Genomic DNA, 16,933 nt, shown 5'->3' with positions numbered 1-16,933 from the left:
TCTTTTCAGCATGGAATAAAACTATTACTTGTTCGTATGTACTGCATACTGCATATTCGCAGTTTCTCAAAAAGAATAAAGATAACGTTAGCTGTGGCAATTAAATTGAAATATTTACCTGAACTCCAGATTGCTGCCACTCCAGGAGCTGTTGCTGCTACTTGTGTAACCATCACTCCATAACCAAATTTCTCACATCTGCTGACCTGAAATTAAAAAAATACTGTAAACGTCATGTTTTAAGCAAGTAATCATGTAATCGCAGCAATGCCAATACAACCGTAGTAGATGACTGTTCACATAATCGTTACATCTGAGAGAAAAAACTGCTTTGAAAAAAATCATAACTTGGTGTGTCTACCTGCATAGGATTTCCTTTAACAAATCTATCAAATAACAACTCAAATTAGAAGTTTCAAAAAAGTCTGTATTATGGAGACTAGCGGGATACATAAGTCATGTTGACTATTTCACCTAAAACAAAGCTTCAGCCCGTTTATACGGCTTTAGAGAGCTAGACAGTTGCCAAAGAGAAAGACACCTAGTGATTTCAAAGCCAGGCAAGTTAGGTTGGCTCAGTGCTAACTGGCCTGTGATGGTTTGTAATCTTTTATGTTCTTATGATGTATGCTATTTATTTTGCATAAAGATGGATTAATTTGGTACAGAGAAGACAACAGGACTTGTGGCAGTTGTGGGGAAAAAGGGTAAGAATTCAAATGGCTTTAAAATGGTCACACAATTGTTTATTTGTTCCTTACATTTTACTGGTAATGGTCAGTAAATCATCTTATTAATTCAAATTAGTAATGAAACATTATTATGTTGGAACTCGGGGACATAACTTTCACACATATAGACAGACAGACTCTACATATGAAGAAACCCACCTTTGTGACTGAATGTCAGCTTAATGTCCAAACATTACAGGAAGAGCTTAGTGCATTCACCTCCATTACCTAAGACAGGTTTTATACTGGTTATTGTAACCAAAGCATGTCTGCTGTGCAAATTGGAATATCTCCTGTAAATGGTATACCACTAGATATATACAAATGAAGTGTATTTATCCTAATTAACTCAGTAAATCAGACAAAAGCACAAAATGCTTTTTTTTTATTTCAGAGCCAGTATATTTTCCTAGGCAGATTATTGCAATCCACTTGGAAGAAAATTATTTACTATGAGTAAACTGAAGTGGATCAATATGACTTACGAGCAGTGATTTTACTCTTATAAAAGTAGGAGGGTCTTGCCAGTGCCAAGATTCAATGAAAAAAAGTTTTGCCAGTGTCCATGGATGAATCTGTGAGTGGATACTGTAATGTTTACTGGGTTTAACAACAGAAAGATGAACTTATTATCAAAGACAACTTGGAAACCACTTGTTTTCTTAGTAATATACTAAGATACACTGTAACAAAGATAATATGTAATGACTCCCTGGCGTTCTGAAAAGTAAATGTACCACTTAATATGCGATACAATATTATGCCTGCATGTGAGCTGAAAACAGAAGAAGAAACAATATTTCGATGAAGAAGCCTTCTGCAGGTCTGAGGGAGAAAGGAGGAGGAAGCTGACACACTTGAAGGCATCCAAAGCCATTCTGTTGTTCTTCTTCCTCCTTTTCAATGTGGAATTAAATTTTTTAACCAATAAGCACAAGGTTCTTTACAAAGAATACAGTGCCTTGCAAAAGTATTCACCCCCCTTGGACATTTTCACATTTTATTGTGTCACAGCATGGAATACCATAAGTATTAACTCTGGGGTGGGGTGGGGGGGATAATACTTATGCATTCAATTATTTTCTGTTTTTTATTTTTTATTAATTTAGTAAAATGTCTGGATTTGTTTTTCCACTTTGACATTATAGAGTACTTTGTGTTGATGAGTGGCAAAAAGTCTCAGTTAAATACATCATAGTTCCATGCTGTACTGTAACATGTTAAAATGTGAAAACGTCCAAAGGGGGTGAATACTTTTGCAAGGCACTGTACATGGTGTGAATTAAATATTTAAGTTAAATTACCACATTGTAATTAACAAGAGCATGTATATTACAAGCATATCAAGAATTTCAAAAACCTTTGTGTAAAAGGAGACAAGACAATGGCCAAGAAATTAGCCCAAATAATCAGAAACAAGGAGTGAATTACAGCCAGAACAAGTTACCTGCAGCTTTTTCGTGAATCTGCTGAACATATAGGTGACGCATTCATTGATGGCTCCAGTCTGCTGAAGAAGCAGAAGCCCCTTTGGTGTTGCAGCAAAATTTAAGAGATTGTCCAGTAAAGTCTCTTCCCAGACCATGCTAATTGAATAAATATGCAAACAATTACAACCAAATCCGCATTCATTTAGCAAATAACACATTCCAACTAGAATTTAGTCTTAAATATACATTATAACTCTTTATACTAAAAATGCTTCATGTGTTTATTATATTTATTTTTTGGTTCAGGCTGGTGTGTTTTCCATTGTGCTGCTTTACTCACTTATTTTGTGAATCCTGAGTAGCTGAACTTGAACAATCTCCTGGAACTGGAGTTGGAACTCTTTCTGACAAGGAAACTGTCTGAAAACGAAGGCAAATCAAATATAAGGCCAAATATTTTACATTAACATTAAACAAGAGCTCTGATGTGTTGAAATGGTTTCACTATAAACAAATCAAAAAGTTAAATTTCATTGTGGTCATTCTTTAACTTGGTATTCCATTTACCCTTCCCTTTCTAAACTAACATTCTTCTTATGAACAGAGGAATACCTTAGCAGCAAAGTGAATGGAAAATATAAATTTCCCATATCAGACGGCAATTACTGTTTTCAAAGAATCTATTTCCATCACACTGTTGAAGCTGTGACTTATATTTTCATGGTACAATCAGGTGAAACCATTCTGACAAACCCTCAAACTTGCATCATTGCAGGCCTAGCTGATGTACTGTATGTACAGATTACTGGGAGAAAGGCAGTGGTCAGAACTGAGCCAGAATGAGCTGGAAACTCTGGGATAGAAATGGAAAGTGAGGCTGAATATTTCAATATTCAGAATTCAAAACATAATTTTTAAAAAAGTTGTAACAAAACAAAAACATTTTTAAATATTCCAAAACAAAAATTAATTGTAAGTAATTGTTTAATATGATCCTTTTTGTTTTAAATTAAATAGTGAAATAAAAAATAGTACACTTTCATAGTACATTGTACATAATGTACATTTTTCATAGTAAGCTGGATAAATTATTGTTTGGCAGCACGGTGGCTAGACAGATAAGCCTGCTACAGCACCTTGGGAAAGCATTCATCCCTCTCCATAATATCCCTTTTCAATTAATTACAAGCAATGTATATAAGTTTCAACTGAATATTTTATTAAGAATTGTAAAGATTGACCTGAACTATGGTATTTTTGGAGGAGGCTGAATGTCTGCAAATCTAAAACAGAAGAAACACAAAGTAAAAGTTACTGATTGCTTAAGTACTTGGCTTCCTGAGTCAGTATTTCATGGAAGTACTTATGCAGCAGTTACTGCTTTTATTATTTTGAATACTGTACCAGTTCTGCACTGTGCTTCTATTTAGGAGGTCTGAACGAGTTGTGCACAGTGGAAAGGTACAATTCTTTCCTTTCTTCCTGGCAATATCGCTCCAGTTCAGACAAGTTCATTAGGGACAGCTGATCAACTGCAATCATCCAGCCTTCAAAAATGTTCTACTGGATTAAAGTCACGGCTCTGACAGTGCTAGCCAAGGACATTCACCCCCTTTTCCTGTCAGACCTCTCCAGTACTCCAGGCTTTGTACTTCAGGTCATTGTCCATCTGAAATGTGAATTTTCCAACCCATTACAGATTTTTTGGGGGGACTCAAGCACGTTTTCCTTTAAGATTTTCACATACTTTGCTTACGGTCCATTTTTAATCTTATTCCTGATAACCGTCTCAGTCCCTGCTAATGAGAAACATCCCCATCATGCTGCCACCACCAGGGTAATGCTGAGCATTTATAGAAAAAAAAACTTGACTGACCACAAAATCTTCTGGCGTGTGTCTGCAGTATATCTCTTGTGAGATTTAACACAAATATTTTTCAGTAAAGGCTTGATTCTTGCTACTCACCCACACAGCTCAGTTTTGTGTTTGTGATCAGAATATCGTCGATGTATGAATACTGACTCCCATCTGGGAGACAGAACTTTGCAAATCTATCAGAGCCACTGTTGGCTTCACAGTGGCATTCCTAACCAGCTCTCTGCTTGCCTGGCTACTTAGTTTGGAAGGAAGGTCTGATGGGCATTCCCTTCTTAATGATGAACTTCACTAAAAGGGATATTGTAACCTTCTCCTGACCTGTGCCTCTCTGCCACTTTATCCCCGATGAGTTTCTAAAGCTCCTTGGTGTTCATGGTTGATTTGACATATCACTATGTGAGTTGTGGCATAAAGTTCAATATCTGTCTCAGGAAACATAAAGATGCATAAACAGATGCATGTACTATGAAGTCAAGTTAAATCACATTGATTGCAAAGAGAAACCATTTCAATAATTTCTATCTTTCAAACTATTCATCTGGTAGGGTGGCGCAGTGGTCAGCATTGTTGCCTTGCAGCACTGGGGCCCTGGGTTCATTTCCTGGGGTGCTCTCTGTGTGGAGTTTGGGGAGAACATGGTTCTTCCTGTGTTTGCATGGATTTCCTCCAGGTGCTCCGGTTTCCTCCCACATTTCGAACACATACTAGTAGGTTAATGGGCTTGTGGGAAAGCTGGTCCCACTGTGAGTGTGTGCCCTGCAAAGTACTGGGTCCTGTCCAGGGTGCATCCTTGCTAGGACAAACACCGGCTCCACCATGAGGCTGTGTCGGACACAAGCGGTTAGAAAATGGATGGATGGAACTATTCATTTGCACCTCAACTGATTTAGGGTTGTTGTAGAAAAGGGGCTTCATACTAAGTGTTTTTACGTTTCTTGAATTTATTTGCTTTCTAAATATATCAAATTCTAATATAAATCCTATATGTCCAAGTTCTACATATAGCACATACAGTCAATACAATATGCACAAGTGCCGTGTTTTCCACCTAAAGTTTTGTGAACTGTCTGTTGTGTCGCTCTGCTTTGTTTTCTTCTTATGTTCTTGATTTTTTTTTAAATTTCAGTGTCTGCTCAACACTGTTATAGTCCATTTGGTGCCCTAGAGATTTAAATATGATATGGATACCCAACAATGGCTTTTATAACTCTAATTCACATTATGCCATCATCCAAAGCTCTTCAAATATATATTAATGAATCAACACCTAAATACTATATCAACCAGTGCTGATTCCCGTGGTTCTGAAACCTTGATCAAGCCATTTTTCCTAAATTGCATTCCAGGGTGCAAATAATGTACTGCTTGACCCAGACTTTACAGAACACACAGTGCCTTGTAAAAGTATTCATTCCTTTCCAAAGATATTCCATTTGCTACATTTGAATTTTTTATTTTGTTCACAGTTTTTGCTGTCGTCTATCTTTTGGCATATATGAAAGAGTTCAGTTGGAGCATTCAAGTTTTGATTAAAAATAGTCACATTAAAAATGTGAATACACATACTGTATCATTTGTAGTTCAACAAAATGGGACAGAATTGGAAGGGAGTGAATACATTTGCAATGCACTGGATATTCTTCTTTTAAATATTAAAATATTTGCAACATTCAAAAACTCCACAGAGTTGTTTATTTTTTTACAGTACTACTGAAAAGAGAAGCACCTGTTTCCAAGCTTCAGCTATGCAGTCGTGGAGGCCGTATGGTTTGAGCACCTGAAGTCCCTCACATGTGTTGTACATCTGACGGCAGACAAAGATGAAGGCTCCTTTCAAGCTGGTTAATGGCCCAGCTTCCGACAAAACAGAGATCTTATCAGCAAGTAGCTTTTTGGTAAACTGAACAATCACATGTGCTGCTGAAATGCTACATGCAAAAAAGAAGAAAAAAGAATAAGAAGAAAAAGTTGTAAATTCAGAGTTCATGAAAATAAAAATAATAAAGATTTAAATCTTTCTTCTTTTAATTGGAGGGCTCAAGAAAGTATACACTACCACAGACATTTCTTCAGAATAATGATGTAAAAAATCACATTTAAAAATAAATACAATAACAATTAATGCCAATTGCCTGATTTTGATCCTTTGTATCAGTTTAGTCACATTTCAAACCCCACCCACATCACTCATTTTTTACATGCAGTACATGGATTTCAAAACCACTGAAAAGCATAACTTTACATCTACTGGACACCAAATAAATTTGTTGATTAAATTCACCTACACTACAAGACCAGTTAAATAGGAATACATGTGCTGTGCAAAATCATTTTTAACAGCTGCATAACTGGAGTTAATTGTAAATGAACAAAACACCCTGAGACAATCTGATGTCTCTGGGACTGACAATCATTAAGAGTTGAAAGAGAGTACAAGAAGGTAGGTGCATCAGCATGCGCAGGCTGCAAAGAAAAAAGTAAAGGTTTATTCCATGCTGGAAAGAGAAGAAAAGAAACACGTTTTGTCTGTGAAGCCTTCTTCGGGTGCTCTTCTTCCAAGAGTACGGAAATGTCAGTATGGCTTTTTTTTTTCCTTCATATAATCTTTTCAGATCCAATTAAATTTCTTTATTAAAATGTAACAAAGACTAAGAATTATAACTACATTTAATGGATGTTGCTCTGTAGTGTGCATCAACCTTTAAGTGATGTCGATGGAGAAAAGACATTCGTTCGTCACATTTAAAACAAGCCACACATAGTAGTAAGGCTAGAGCCCGAAACTGTTGGTTTTTTTCCCACCGATTTAACATGTTTATGCCACACGGACACCTGCAGGCTTTAGCTTGGCATGTATTCAATTCCCATTTTCAAAGCCTTTAAGCAAAATCACGTGTTCATTGGTACAAAATGAAAACAATTCTCTTACCCTTCTCCTTCAGTGTAAATGAAGTTTCCATCATATAGAAAAAGGGAAAGACCCCGTTCGGTAGTTGCAATTCTTGCCAATATATCAGCTATGTGAGTCAATGTTGTCTCAGGGGAGGTTAAATTCACCTGTGATACAGAGATGCAATGAAATAAATTGTGGGAAGAAAATTTTATATTGCATATATTATTGCACATATAAATCATACACAGTACCTTCAAATATTCTGGAAAATAATATCTTTAGTAAAAATATAATAAATTATTATACATTAATGTGAAAAACTCAGTCTGGTTCAAACAGTAGGTATGAAAACAAAATATCACACATTTCACTGCAGTTTCATCCATTTTAAGGTTTCCAAACTTCAGGCTCTTAAGGCAAGGTGTTTCATGTGTGTTGCTATTGTTATGACCAGGGTGTAGCAAAATTTAGATATAATTTGTTTCAAAACGTCTTATGCAATAAAATTATTTTGAGGTGTTCACTTAGCTGTGTGTGGACTAAGAGGCAATTAAACTTCACTGTGAATCACTCAGACCAACATATTGGAGAATAAATATTCAACAGCAATTGAACACGGCATAAATACAGAGGCAAGGCAGAGTAAAGAAAGGAGACAGAAGGAGACAGAAAGAGAGAAGGGAAGGAACATGAACCTCATCATCAGCCTGTTATTCTACAGCTTGTCCACGATATAAATCCTTGTTCTGACCAGCCTTGGAGACCACAATCTGATTAAGTAAACTGAGGATTATTATAGATATTCCATCCATGCCATCTCATTTATTTTAAGAAATTCTAACTTCCTTTACTGTGGAATCCTCAGGCTAAAAATGGTCTCCTCTACTTTGGTGGTACATTGTTAGAACAGGATGATTGATTCCCATTCACTTTTGGGCATCTATGTTTTAAGAAACAAAATTTTGTTCTGAGTCAATTCCATGTCTATAGGTTTCTATAGAGGTTCTACTAGAGGTTTCTTTTTTTTCTCTGGCCTGCAAAAATGTGTATTTGTGTATTGTGTATTTTGATTTCGGGAACAGGATTCTGGACTTCAAGGCCTGTAGGATGTAGGATTCTGTAATGATTATACATTTCCAATTGGGTTAGCATCACACTTATGAAACAATAGACCAGATTTTGATCACTGGACAAAACACTAACATATGGGAAAATATCTTACATACTGTATGCGATTAAGTGTTACAAACATATGGTGTGTAACTCTGTGTACTGTACAGTTGTCTTATTTATTGTTAATAAAGACTTGTTTATCAAAGTCTGAGCAAGAGTAATTACTCTATGACTACAGATGTAGTGAAGAATAAAAAGAACTCAAGTGTCTCATACTGTTTGGTTATTTCCTGATGTACTATTGTGCAACACTGTTTAGAGTAAATATGTAAACTCACACTTTCTTCAACAATATAATTTGCACAAGTCTATAGTTTTTTAAACCTGAAAGTGCAACTGCTTCACAATAGCAATCTTATTCCCAGCATTCCAAATCATGTTTACCTTAAACCTCCATTAGCTTCACAAACCACACAGTTCTTTGAACCATGTAACCTAAATGCAAATAATTATACTGCATTATTGTTATTCTAAAGAACAGTAGCATTCTTTACTTTACTCATTCATTACTTCCCTTACCCAGAAGGGACGCAGATGGGAAATACTGCATGTTGCAGTGTACATAGACACCGGAAAGTAGCACTGAATATCATGTCCATCAGCAACAATGTAATTTCTAATAAAAGTTGTAAAATTGTCTGTAAATTATGTTTTACATATAAAAGCCATTGTTGAGTTATAAAAGCCATTGTTGGGTATCCATATCATATTTAAATCTCTAGGGCACCAAATGGACTATAACAGTGTTGAGCAGACACTGAAATTTTTAAAAAAAATCAAGAACATAAGAAGAAAACAAAGCAGAGCGACACAACAGACAGTTCACAAAACTTTAGGTGGAAAACACGGCACTTGTGCATATTGTATTGACTGTATGTGCTATATGTAGAACTTGGACATATAGGATTTATATTAGAATTTGATATATTTAGAAAGCAAATAAATTCAAGAAACGTAAAAACACTTAGTATGAAGCCCCTTTTCTACAACAACCCTAAATCAGTTGAGGTGCAAATGAATAGTTCCATCCATCCATTTTCTAACCGCTTGTGTCCGACACAGCCTCATGGTGGAGCCGGTGTTTGTCCTAGCAAGGATGCACCCTGGACAGGACCCAGTACTTTGCAGGGCACACACTCACAGTGGGACCAGCTTTCCCACAGGCCCATTAACCTACTAGTATGTGTTCGAAATGTGGGAGGAAACCGGAGCACCTGGAGGAAATCCATGCAAACACAGGAAGAACCATGTTCTCCCCAAACTCCACACAGAGAGCACCCCAGGAAATGAACCCAGGGCCCCAGTGCTGCAAGGCAACAATGCTGACCACTGCGCCACCCCACCAGATGAATAGTTTGAAAGATAGAAATTAGTGAAATGGTTTCTCTGTGCAATCAATGTGATTTAACTTGACTTCATAGTACATGCATCTGTTTATGCATCTTTATGTTTCCTGAGACAGATATTGAACTTTATGCCACAACTCACATAGTGATATGTCAAATCAACCATGAACACCAAGGAGCTTTAGAAACTCATCGGGGATAAAGTGGCAGAGAGGCACAGGTCAGGAGAAGGTTACAATATCCCTTTTAGTGAAGTTCATCATTAAGAAGGGAATGCCCATCAGACCTTCCTTCCAAACTAAGTAGCCAGGCAAGCAGAGAGCTGGTTAGGAATGCCACTGTGAAGCCAACAGTGGCTCTGATAGATTTGCAAAGTTCTGTCTCCCAGATGGGAGTCAGTATTCATACATCGACGATATTCTGATCACAAACACAAAACTGAGCTGTGTGGGTGAGTAGCAAGAACCAAGCCTTTACTGAAAAATATTTGTGTTAAATCTCACAAGAGATATACTGCAGACACACGCCAGAAGATTTTGTGGTCAGTCAAGATTTGTTTTCTATAAATGCTCAGCATTATGTCTGGCACAAACCCAATACTGCACATCTCCCAGTCAGCACCACCCCAGTCACCAGCAGTCAGACTGTTAACCATGGTGGTGGCAGCATGATGGGGATGTTTCTCATTAGCAGGGACTGGGACAGTTATCAGGAATAAGAGGAAAAATGGACCGTAAGCAAAGTACATGAAAATCTTAAAGGAAAACATGCTTGAGTCCCCAGAAAATCTGTAACGGGTTGGAAAATTCACATTTCAGATGGACAATGACCTGAAGTACAAAGCCAACTGGAGAGGTCTGACACGAAAAGGGGGTGAATGTTCTTAATGAACTTGTCTGAATTGGAGCAATATTTTCAGGAAGAAAAGAAAAAATTACAACTTTGCACTGTGCACAACTGGTTTAGACCGCCAAAATAATGACACAGTATTCAAAAATACTAGAAGCATCAACTCCTGCCAAAGTTGTTTCCACCATGTATTGACTTTGGGGGCTGAGTACAGTACATACACAATCAGTACATTTCACTTTGTGTTTCTTCTTTTGCAGCTGTTACAGACATTCAGCCTCCTTCACATGTAACAAAGTTTTCAATTGAATCTTTACAGATTTGAATCAGATCTGTAAAAATTTATTTTATTTATTTTAATTTAATTGAAAAAAACAAATATATGTATTACTTGTAATAAATCAAATTGTGATGTGATTATTAGTGTAAAAGCTTTGTGGTAGTTTGATATAATGTTTAAACATGAATGCAGCACATACTCAAAAACAGAAAACAAAAATAGCCATGCACAAAAATGGCAGTTAAGCAATAATATAAATGTAAACTTTACTAACATTGTAACAAATATGTCAAGAGTGTGTATTAATTCTAGCGCTGATTATCCACTTTTTGCTGTGAGTGGGCAGATTTATGCATTTTCCTTGCTTTTGCCTCCTGTGGACAAAGCCCGTGTTCAAGTGCTCTCTGGTTTATCTGCAAGACGTGTACTTGGTCTTCCTGCAGCACCAATTCTACAGTACATCCTCAGCACCACTGCAGGACACACAAAGCACAGCGTCATCGGGGGGTTTTCTCTTCCCTATGTCCAATTACTGCATTAAACTGAATCATAAAGGGTATGATAGTGGCTCATGAATGGCCTGAAAATGTAATTTCCCATAAAACAAATTTCACCACATTTTGGTTGTGCTGGGTGCCATTTTGATCCAAAACAATCCTCTTGTTGCAAGCCACTCGCCCCAACTCCATGGTGGAAATGAACAACTTCTGTGTGAAGTCCTTACATCCAGATGATCAATATCGGGCCCAACATCTTTATCAATGTACTGAGTGCATTCTTCACAATATTTATCTATTTCGGGTAAATCAAGGATCACAGTGAAAACGATCCAACCCTTTTGGGTTCCTCCACGGTACCTCTGTACTTCCATTGTTGTTTTCAAATCTTTGACAACAGATAAACAGACTTTTCTTCTTACCTGCTTTCCTTTGAGTAGGGCAATGATGGGAGACAAAAGCAACTCAATGACAGCAATAGCATACAAGCACTCCACTGCACACTCTTTACGGTCACAGAGAGTTCTCAGAACATCCATCACAAAGCATGCTGGTGAAAGGGAATCTACAAATAAAACATTAGTGAGCATCAGTCAGCATCTTCAAGACACAAATTGAAGGAAAATAATTTAATTCAACAATTCCATGCATTCATTTTCTGACCTCTTTATCCAAGACAGTAGTACAACAATTATTTGTTCTTAATTAAAAGTGTTTGTGTATATGATAAGTAAAATATCAGGGATGATTAGGATATTTTTCACTGTATACCTAACAAACCAAAAACTTTCTTTTACCTAAGATTGCTATGGACTTTTTCTAGTATGTCGGTAACAGATTTCCATGTAGCTGCTCTAGTACTGACAGGGCAGTCATCGTTAAAATAGGTCAGTCTTTATGTTAAAAAAATTCAATTTATTAGACTTTCAAATACATCAATCTAGTAACTACCATTGAAAGGTGCAGGGTTTATACCTACTGTAAGTACCAAACAATAATACATTACAACTAAAAAAATACATATTGTTATTAAGATAAATATTCAATACTTAAATACAAAATGTACTAATAAAACTGTCTTTTCCTAAAAAATAGGGGGATCTGATTTTTCTTCTGGGCAAATTTGCTCTGTACCTGTTTTATTTAACTTACATGTGTTTAGCTTTCCACAAGGAAAATAAGTACAAACTCTTCAGTTAACATAATAAAAATAAGTTTTCAGTCATTAAAACGACTTTTACTTTAATTTCACGATTAGGTTGAATATACTGTAGGTATGCTTAGACAACAGCTTACCAACATGTGGGATTTCACTGTAATATGGAATTGGATGTCTGTACATTATTCTGATTAGAATCACTATCAGGTCTGTCAGAGTCACTGGATCTGTCAATAAAAATAGTTTTAATACATATTAGAGATAATGTACTTTTTTCTGAAATACAGAATTTTCTGGGCATTCACGGATTCCAGGTATTTTTGTCAGATGTCAAGTACAACATTATTTTCATAAAATTAATTTATTTAAAACGTGGATTAAAAAACTCCCCTGTCAGCAGACAACGATGTAAAGCATAAGGCCGAAGCTACAGTGGAATGGCTTAATAAAAATAATAATAATAATAAACTTTATTTTATATAGCGCCTTTAAAGGTGGCTTCTCAAAGCGCTTTACAGGATGACAATAACAATAAATAAGAAGACTACAACAATAAATAAGAAGATTTCACAAGATAGGACACAATTATAATAACAACAATACAACAATAACAATAGAGGAGACCGTGGAAGGCTTAACAAGAACTGAATGCCTTTGAGTGTCCCTAGAAGCCTGAATTAAGTCCGATAGAAAATCAGAAAATGGCAAGACTTGAAAATTGCCATAAATTAATGATCTTCAACCAAATAGGCTTAGCTTTAGCAAGTTTGCGAAGAGAAAAGAAAACTGCATCATCCTGCTACACAAAGTTGGCAGAGACTTATCCAAAAACACTTTAAAGTTTAAAGTGTAATTGCTGCCAAATGTGCCTCCACAAAGTACAGACAGGAAGACTACATGTTGAAATTAACATATTTTAGTTTTCAATTTTTCTTTGCAGTTTTTGATATCATTTGACTTCTTTCATCCACAAGATTTTGTGAAGATTCAGGTTTTGATTAAAAATGTTTATTTCACAAATGTGCGTACACTATTTATAATTCAACAACACAGGGCATTGGTTAAGGGAAGGTGGTGAATAAACCTACATTGCTGCCTCTGTACATACAGTACCTATGGAAACTCTACAGACAGTTTCCACACCAACAGGTTCTGTTGTCTAACACCCTGAAAAAAAATATTTTACATTTCCTTACACATCATAACACAAAACCTCCACATTAAGGTCTCTGGTATTTCACATTTAATACTTAAAGTGTTTATAGAAAATGTTTTAAACAACTGGCCGCGCATTCTTTATTGAAGCGGTTTGCCTATTAAAGCACAATCCAAAAGAAGACAACACAGGTCGAAAACTTTCAGATCCAAAAATGAGGTAATATAACTACATATGCAGAGAGCAAAGTAAACCAAAGTTGTTACTGTTTTCTTACCTTTTCTTCTTTTCAGTTTTATGGGGAAAAGTTTTCTCCCGTGTGTGTACATAAGCAGCCTTCCCAGCAGACAGACTGAATGAACAAAATATGTATATTCTAACTGTCTGGCTGTGTAAAACATCCTCTGGGTGGTCCCTTAAGGAAAGGCAACAATATAAACACACATATGGATAAATGCACTAGATATTTTTTATTTAATCTTTTTAATTTTTTTTTTAATTCTTACACGCATCTATAGTTTATAGCTCTTTTAAATGCTTACTCATAGCTTAGGTGAGCATAGTTCCTTCTTTTTAAAAGCACTGTACAACAAGATGTACTGTACTTGGCATGCTTCTTGCTTTTTGATAAAAGCAAATGAAAAACTAAGACAGATTCAATATATCTTAATGAAAAAATTAAGATTTCCTGATATCTCCCCCAATTTATTTGCAAACCATTTTCTAATTATTCTTATGTGGACAGAAACATAAGCAGGATGGCAATGCAATTAAAAGGCAGCAATATTTAGAACACCGATTGTTCCAATCTCTGTCCCTCTCTGCTACATTATTAACAGAACTTGTAGAGAGCAAATAAAAAGCACAGGGCTGATATCGTGCTTGTATTACCCTACCGTTTCTATTCCCAAGGCAAAGCTTTTGAAGTTTTGAAAGTAATTTTCTAACTGATGAAACTAGGGAACCCTGAACCCTGAGCTTGAGTATTAACTGTCTCTTTGTATCTTTATTGGTTATATCCTGATCCTGGTACAGCAGAGCACAGCACAGGATTCATATAAACAATAAGCCACACTTTCACAATGGTGCTGAAGTGTGATGGATATATGGTTTAACTGAATTAAGTAACTACAAAAGGATACAGGGAAACATATTCTTCTAAGCTGCTCTAATCAAATTGAATTGAATCATTAAATCATTTAATTGCATTTCATATATAAAAGTTAGTAATTCTTGCTTTAAAAGTCACAACCCAGGAATGTAGTAGGCTATGTCTTACACAGAAAGAAGCAGAGGTTAATTTCATGCTGAAAAAACAGTGTTTCAGCTGTTTTTATTAAGTTATTTAAGTGTGGGGGAATGACAGAGCAGAGCAGGCCTATGAGGCAAAGGGGCGGATAAGCTAATTACATATTCTTACATATACACATTTTGAAAAGAAAATATAATTTCACCTGAAACAGTTTAAAGATCAATTAAAAAGGGATGTTAGTGTAGGATAACAGATATGAAGGTTAATACATACCTGTCTGCTGTTGTTGCCTCACATGTGCAATGTTGGATGTCTTATCACAAGAAGACTCACAGGATTCATAATAATTAATGCATTGCTGAAGAGATGCAACAATCTGTCAAATTGAAAAAATGAATTGAGGTCACCAGTTTCCATACAGTATTAATATATTTTTGTTCGATTTTCTTTTTTTCATGTCCTCTCAGTAGGATCATTCTAACACTTTTCTCATCAGATCATATAGGGTGTTATGCATATTGCACATGCTGTGAATGCTTTCTCTCAAGTTTAGAAGAATGTGTTAACATCTTTGCAGACAGTTCAATGCATTAACAGAATAGCATGCCCAACAGAAATCTAAAGAGTAAGGGACAGCAAAAAATAGAACTCACAAAAAAGATATCAAATAGGTATTGATATAGAAAGAAAAATATTGATGGGAGTCCAAAATACTTAATACCCCCTGAAAAAGCCTCTGTTACTTAGCTTTCAATAAGGCACCTTTTTAGAAACTAATCACAATAACAGTGGTCATTAAGGGTTGGACAGCACAAATAGCCTATGACAAAGTTTACTGTATGTTTCTTATATGAGATTACAAATAATTTCTGACAAGGTTTACATACCTAGCCCGTTTTGATAGTTACTGCATGTTGTATTATATGGGAGTTACAATTTTTACTTTGCCAGTCATGGACAAAATTAATGATACAGTTAAATACCATCTCATTTTCAGGTCCATTTGTCACCTGTAATCATTTTCACTCTTCATCTTCTCATTAATCAGAAAATTCAGGTAATATTGTATGATACAGAATGCCTTAAGGAATACTCACCAAAGACTTGTACTTATTTTCAAGGAGTCTCAAGACCACTGTCCTGCTGTAATAGCCATGCTAAAGGGAAACAGATAAAACACAGAAGGAGCCCAAATTGCTATGATGTAAACATAACTGAACATGTTTATATACAATTACATAGAAAAGAAATAATTTCCTTTAATATTCGCCCTAAAGGTGTTCAAACCCTGGTCCTGGAGATCCACATACCCTACCTGTTGGTTTTTGTTCCAGTCAAAATGAATTGACTTTTTCATTGACCTATTATGTTGCTTGACTGGAAATATTGTATTTTTATCTGCTTGAAAGCTAGAGATCTTTGAATTATGATAAAACACTATTATACATGTATACATTTGCTGAAGAGCCACTGTTTCATATACACTAATTACTAATATGTATTTTAGTTAAGACTGATGTAATGCAGTAAGTAATTCTTATAACTACCACTCTCCCTACCTTTTAAGGACCCAACTCCCAATCTACTTCAAAGTTTTGCTTCTGTTTCACTGAATTACGGTCGCAATCTCAAACAAATATAGTATAAAAACCACACGTTGATATATCGGTATAGTGAAAAACCAGAAGCAACAGGTAAAAAGAGCCCACTGCCCCTGAAAATCCAAGACTTTTGTTCCAGAACCTACTTACAGATTGGCACGGTCTAGATTTAAAGTGGTATATGGTTGGCCTATTGGTATTACAATAATTGGTGAGCTACTTGAGTTAACAATAACAATACAACAGCAGCTACAGTAATAGTTATATACTCACATAGTTATAAGACTTAATTTAATGTCTGACTTTTTATTGTTCACCATTGCTTACCATCCACTTTTTAAACCAATTAGCTTTGATGTCTAGCATGGAAAGAAAGTAGATGGGCTCCAGGATCTTGTCAGCGCTTGTTGTCTTTAGACTCTGGTCAAGATTTAATGACAAGAGCGACAGAGTGCTCTCTATTATCTCTTCCATATACCTACAAAAAACACATCTTAAATCATTAACACATAAAGCAAAATTCCACAACTGTATGTAGTTACTGCATGATGTTTGTATGGGATTTACTACATGATTTACTGTAAGAACATGAAACAACATTTAATTTGGTCAGAATATTAATACAATTTAATCATCCATGGAAACACAATTTATACGAAACATTTATAATGAAACAATACATTTGAA

General features: G+C 35.7%; 1 protein-coding gene across 2 annotated transcripts in view; it reads right to left on the bottom strand.

Moving 5' to 3' along the window:
* The window catches only part of tbc1d32 (TBC1 domain family, member 32), a 69,426-nt gene that overhangs the window by 44,975 nt on the left and 7,518 nt on the right, over positions 1 to 16,933 (bottom strand). For both annotated transcript variants that reach the window (XR_015935552.1, XM_088627005.1), the window contains exons 10-20: positions 16,574 to 16,724; positions 15,743 to 15,802; positions 14,919 to 15,021; positions 13,671 to 13,808; positions 12,375 to 12,464; positions 11,501 to 11,643; positions 6,970 to 7,097; positions 5,767 to 5,968; positions 2,502 to 2,581; positions 2,179 to 2,317; positions 119 to 206 (exon numbers count right to left, since the gene is read on the bottom strand). Coding sequence is in view for 1 of the 2 variants with exons in the window: in XM_088627005.1 (XP_088483131.1) it covers positions 119 to 206; positions 2,179 to 2,317; positions 2,502 to 2,581; positions 5,767 to 5,968; positions 6,970 to 7,097; positions 11,501 to 11,643; positions 12,375 to 12,464; positions 13,671 to 13,808; positions 14,919 to 15,021; positions 15,743 to 15,802; positions 16,574 to 16,724 (1,322 nt within the window). In the remaining variant the exon portion in view is untranslated. The remainder of the gene's footprint in view (positions 1 to 118; positions 207 to 2,178; positions 2,318 to 2,501; positions 2,582 to 5,766; positions 5,969 to 6,969; positions 7,098 to 11,500; positions 11,644 to 12,374; positions 12,465 to 13,670; positions 13,809 to 14,918; positions 15,022 to 15,742; positions 15,803 to 16,573; positions 16,725 to 16,933) is intronic.

This window comes from Lepisosteus platostomus, chromosome 3 (assembly GCF_059453375.1).
Source record: "Lepisosteus platostomus isolate fLepPlt1 chromosome 3, fLepPlt1.hap1, whole genome shotgun sequence".
Classification (NCBI taxonomy): Eukaryota; Metazoa; Chordata; class Actinopteri; order Semionotiformes; family Lepisosteidae; genus Lepisosteus; species Lepisosteus platostomus.
The sequence above is the reverse complement of the archived record's forward strand: the minus strand, read 5'-3'. Positions and strand labels throughout refer to the sequence as shown.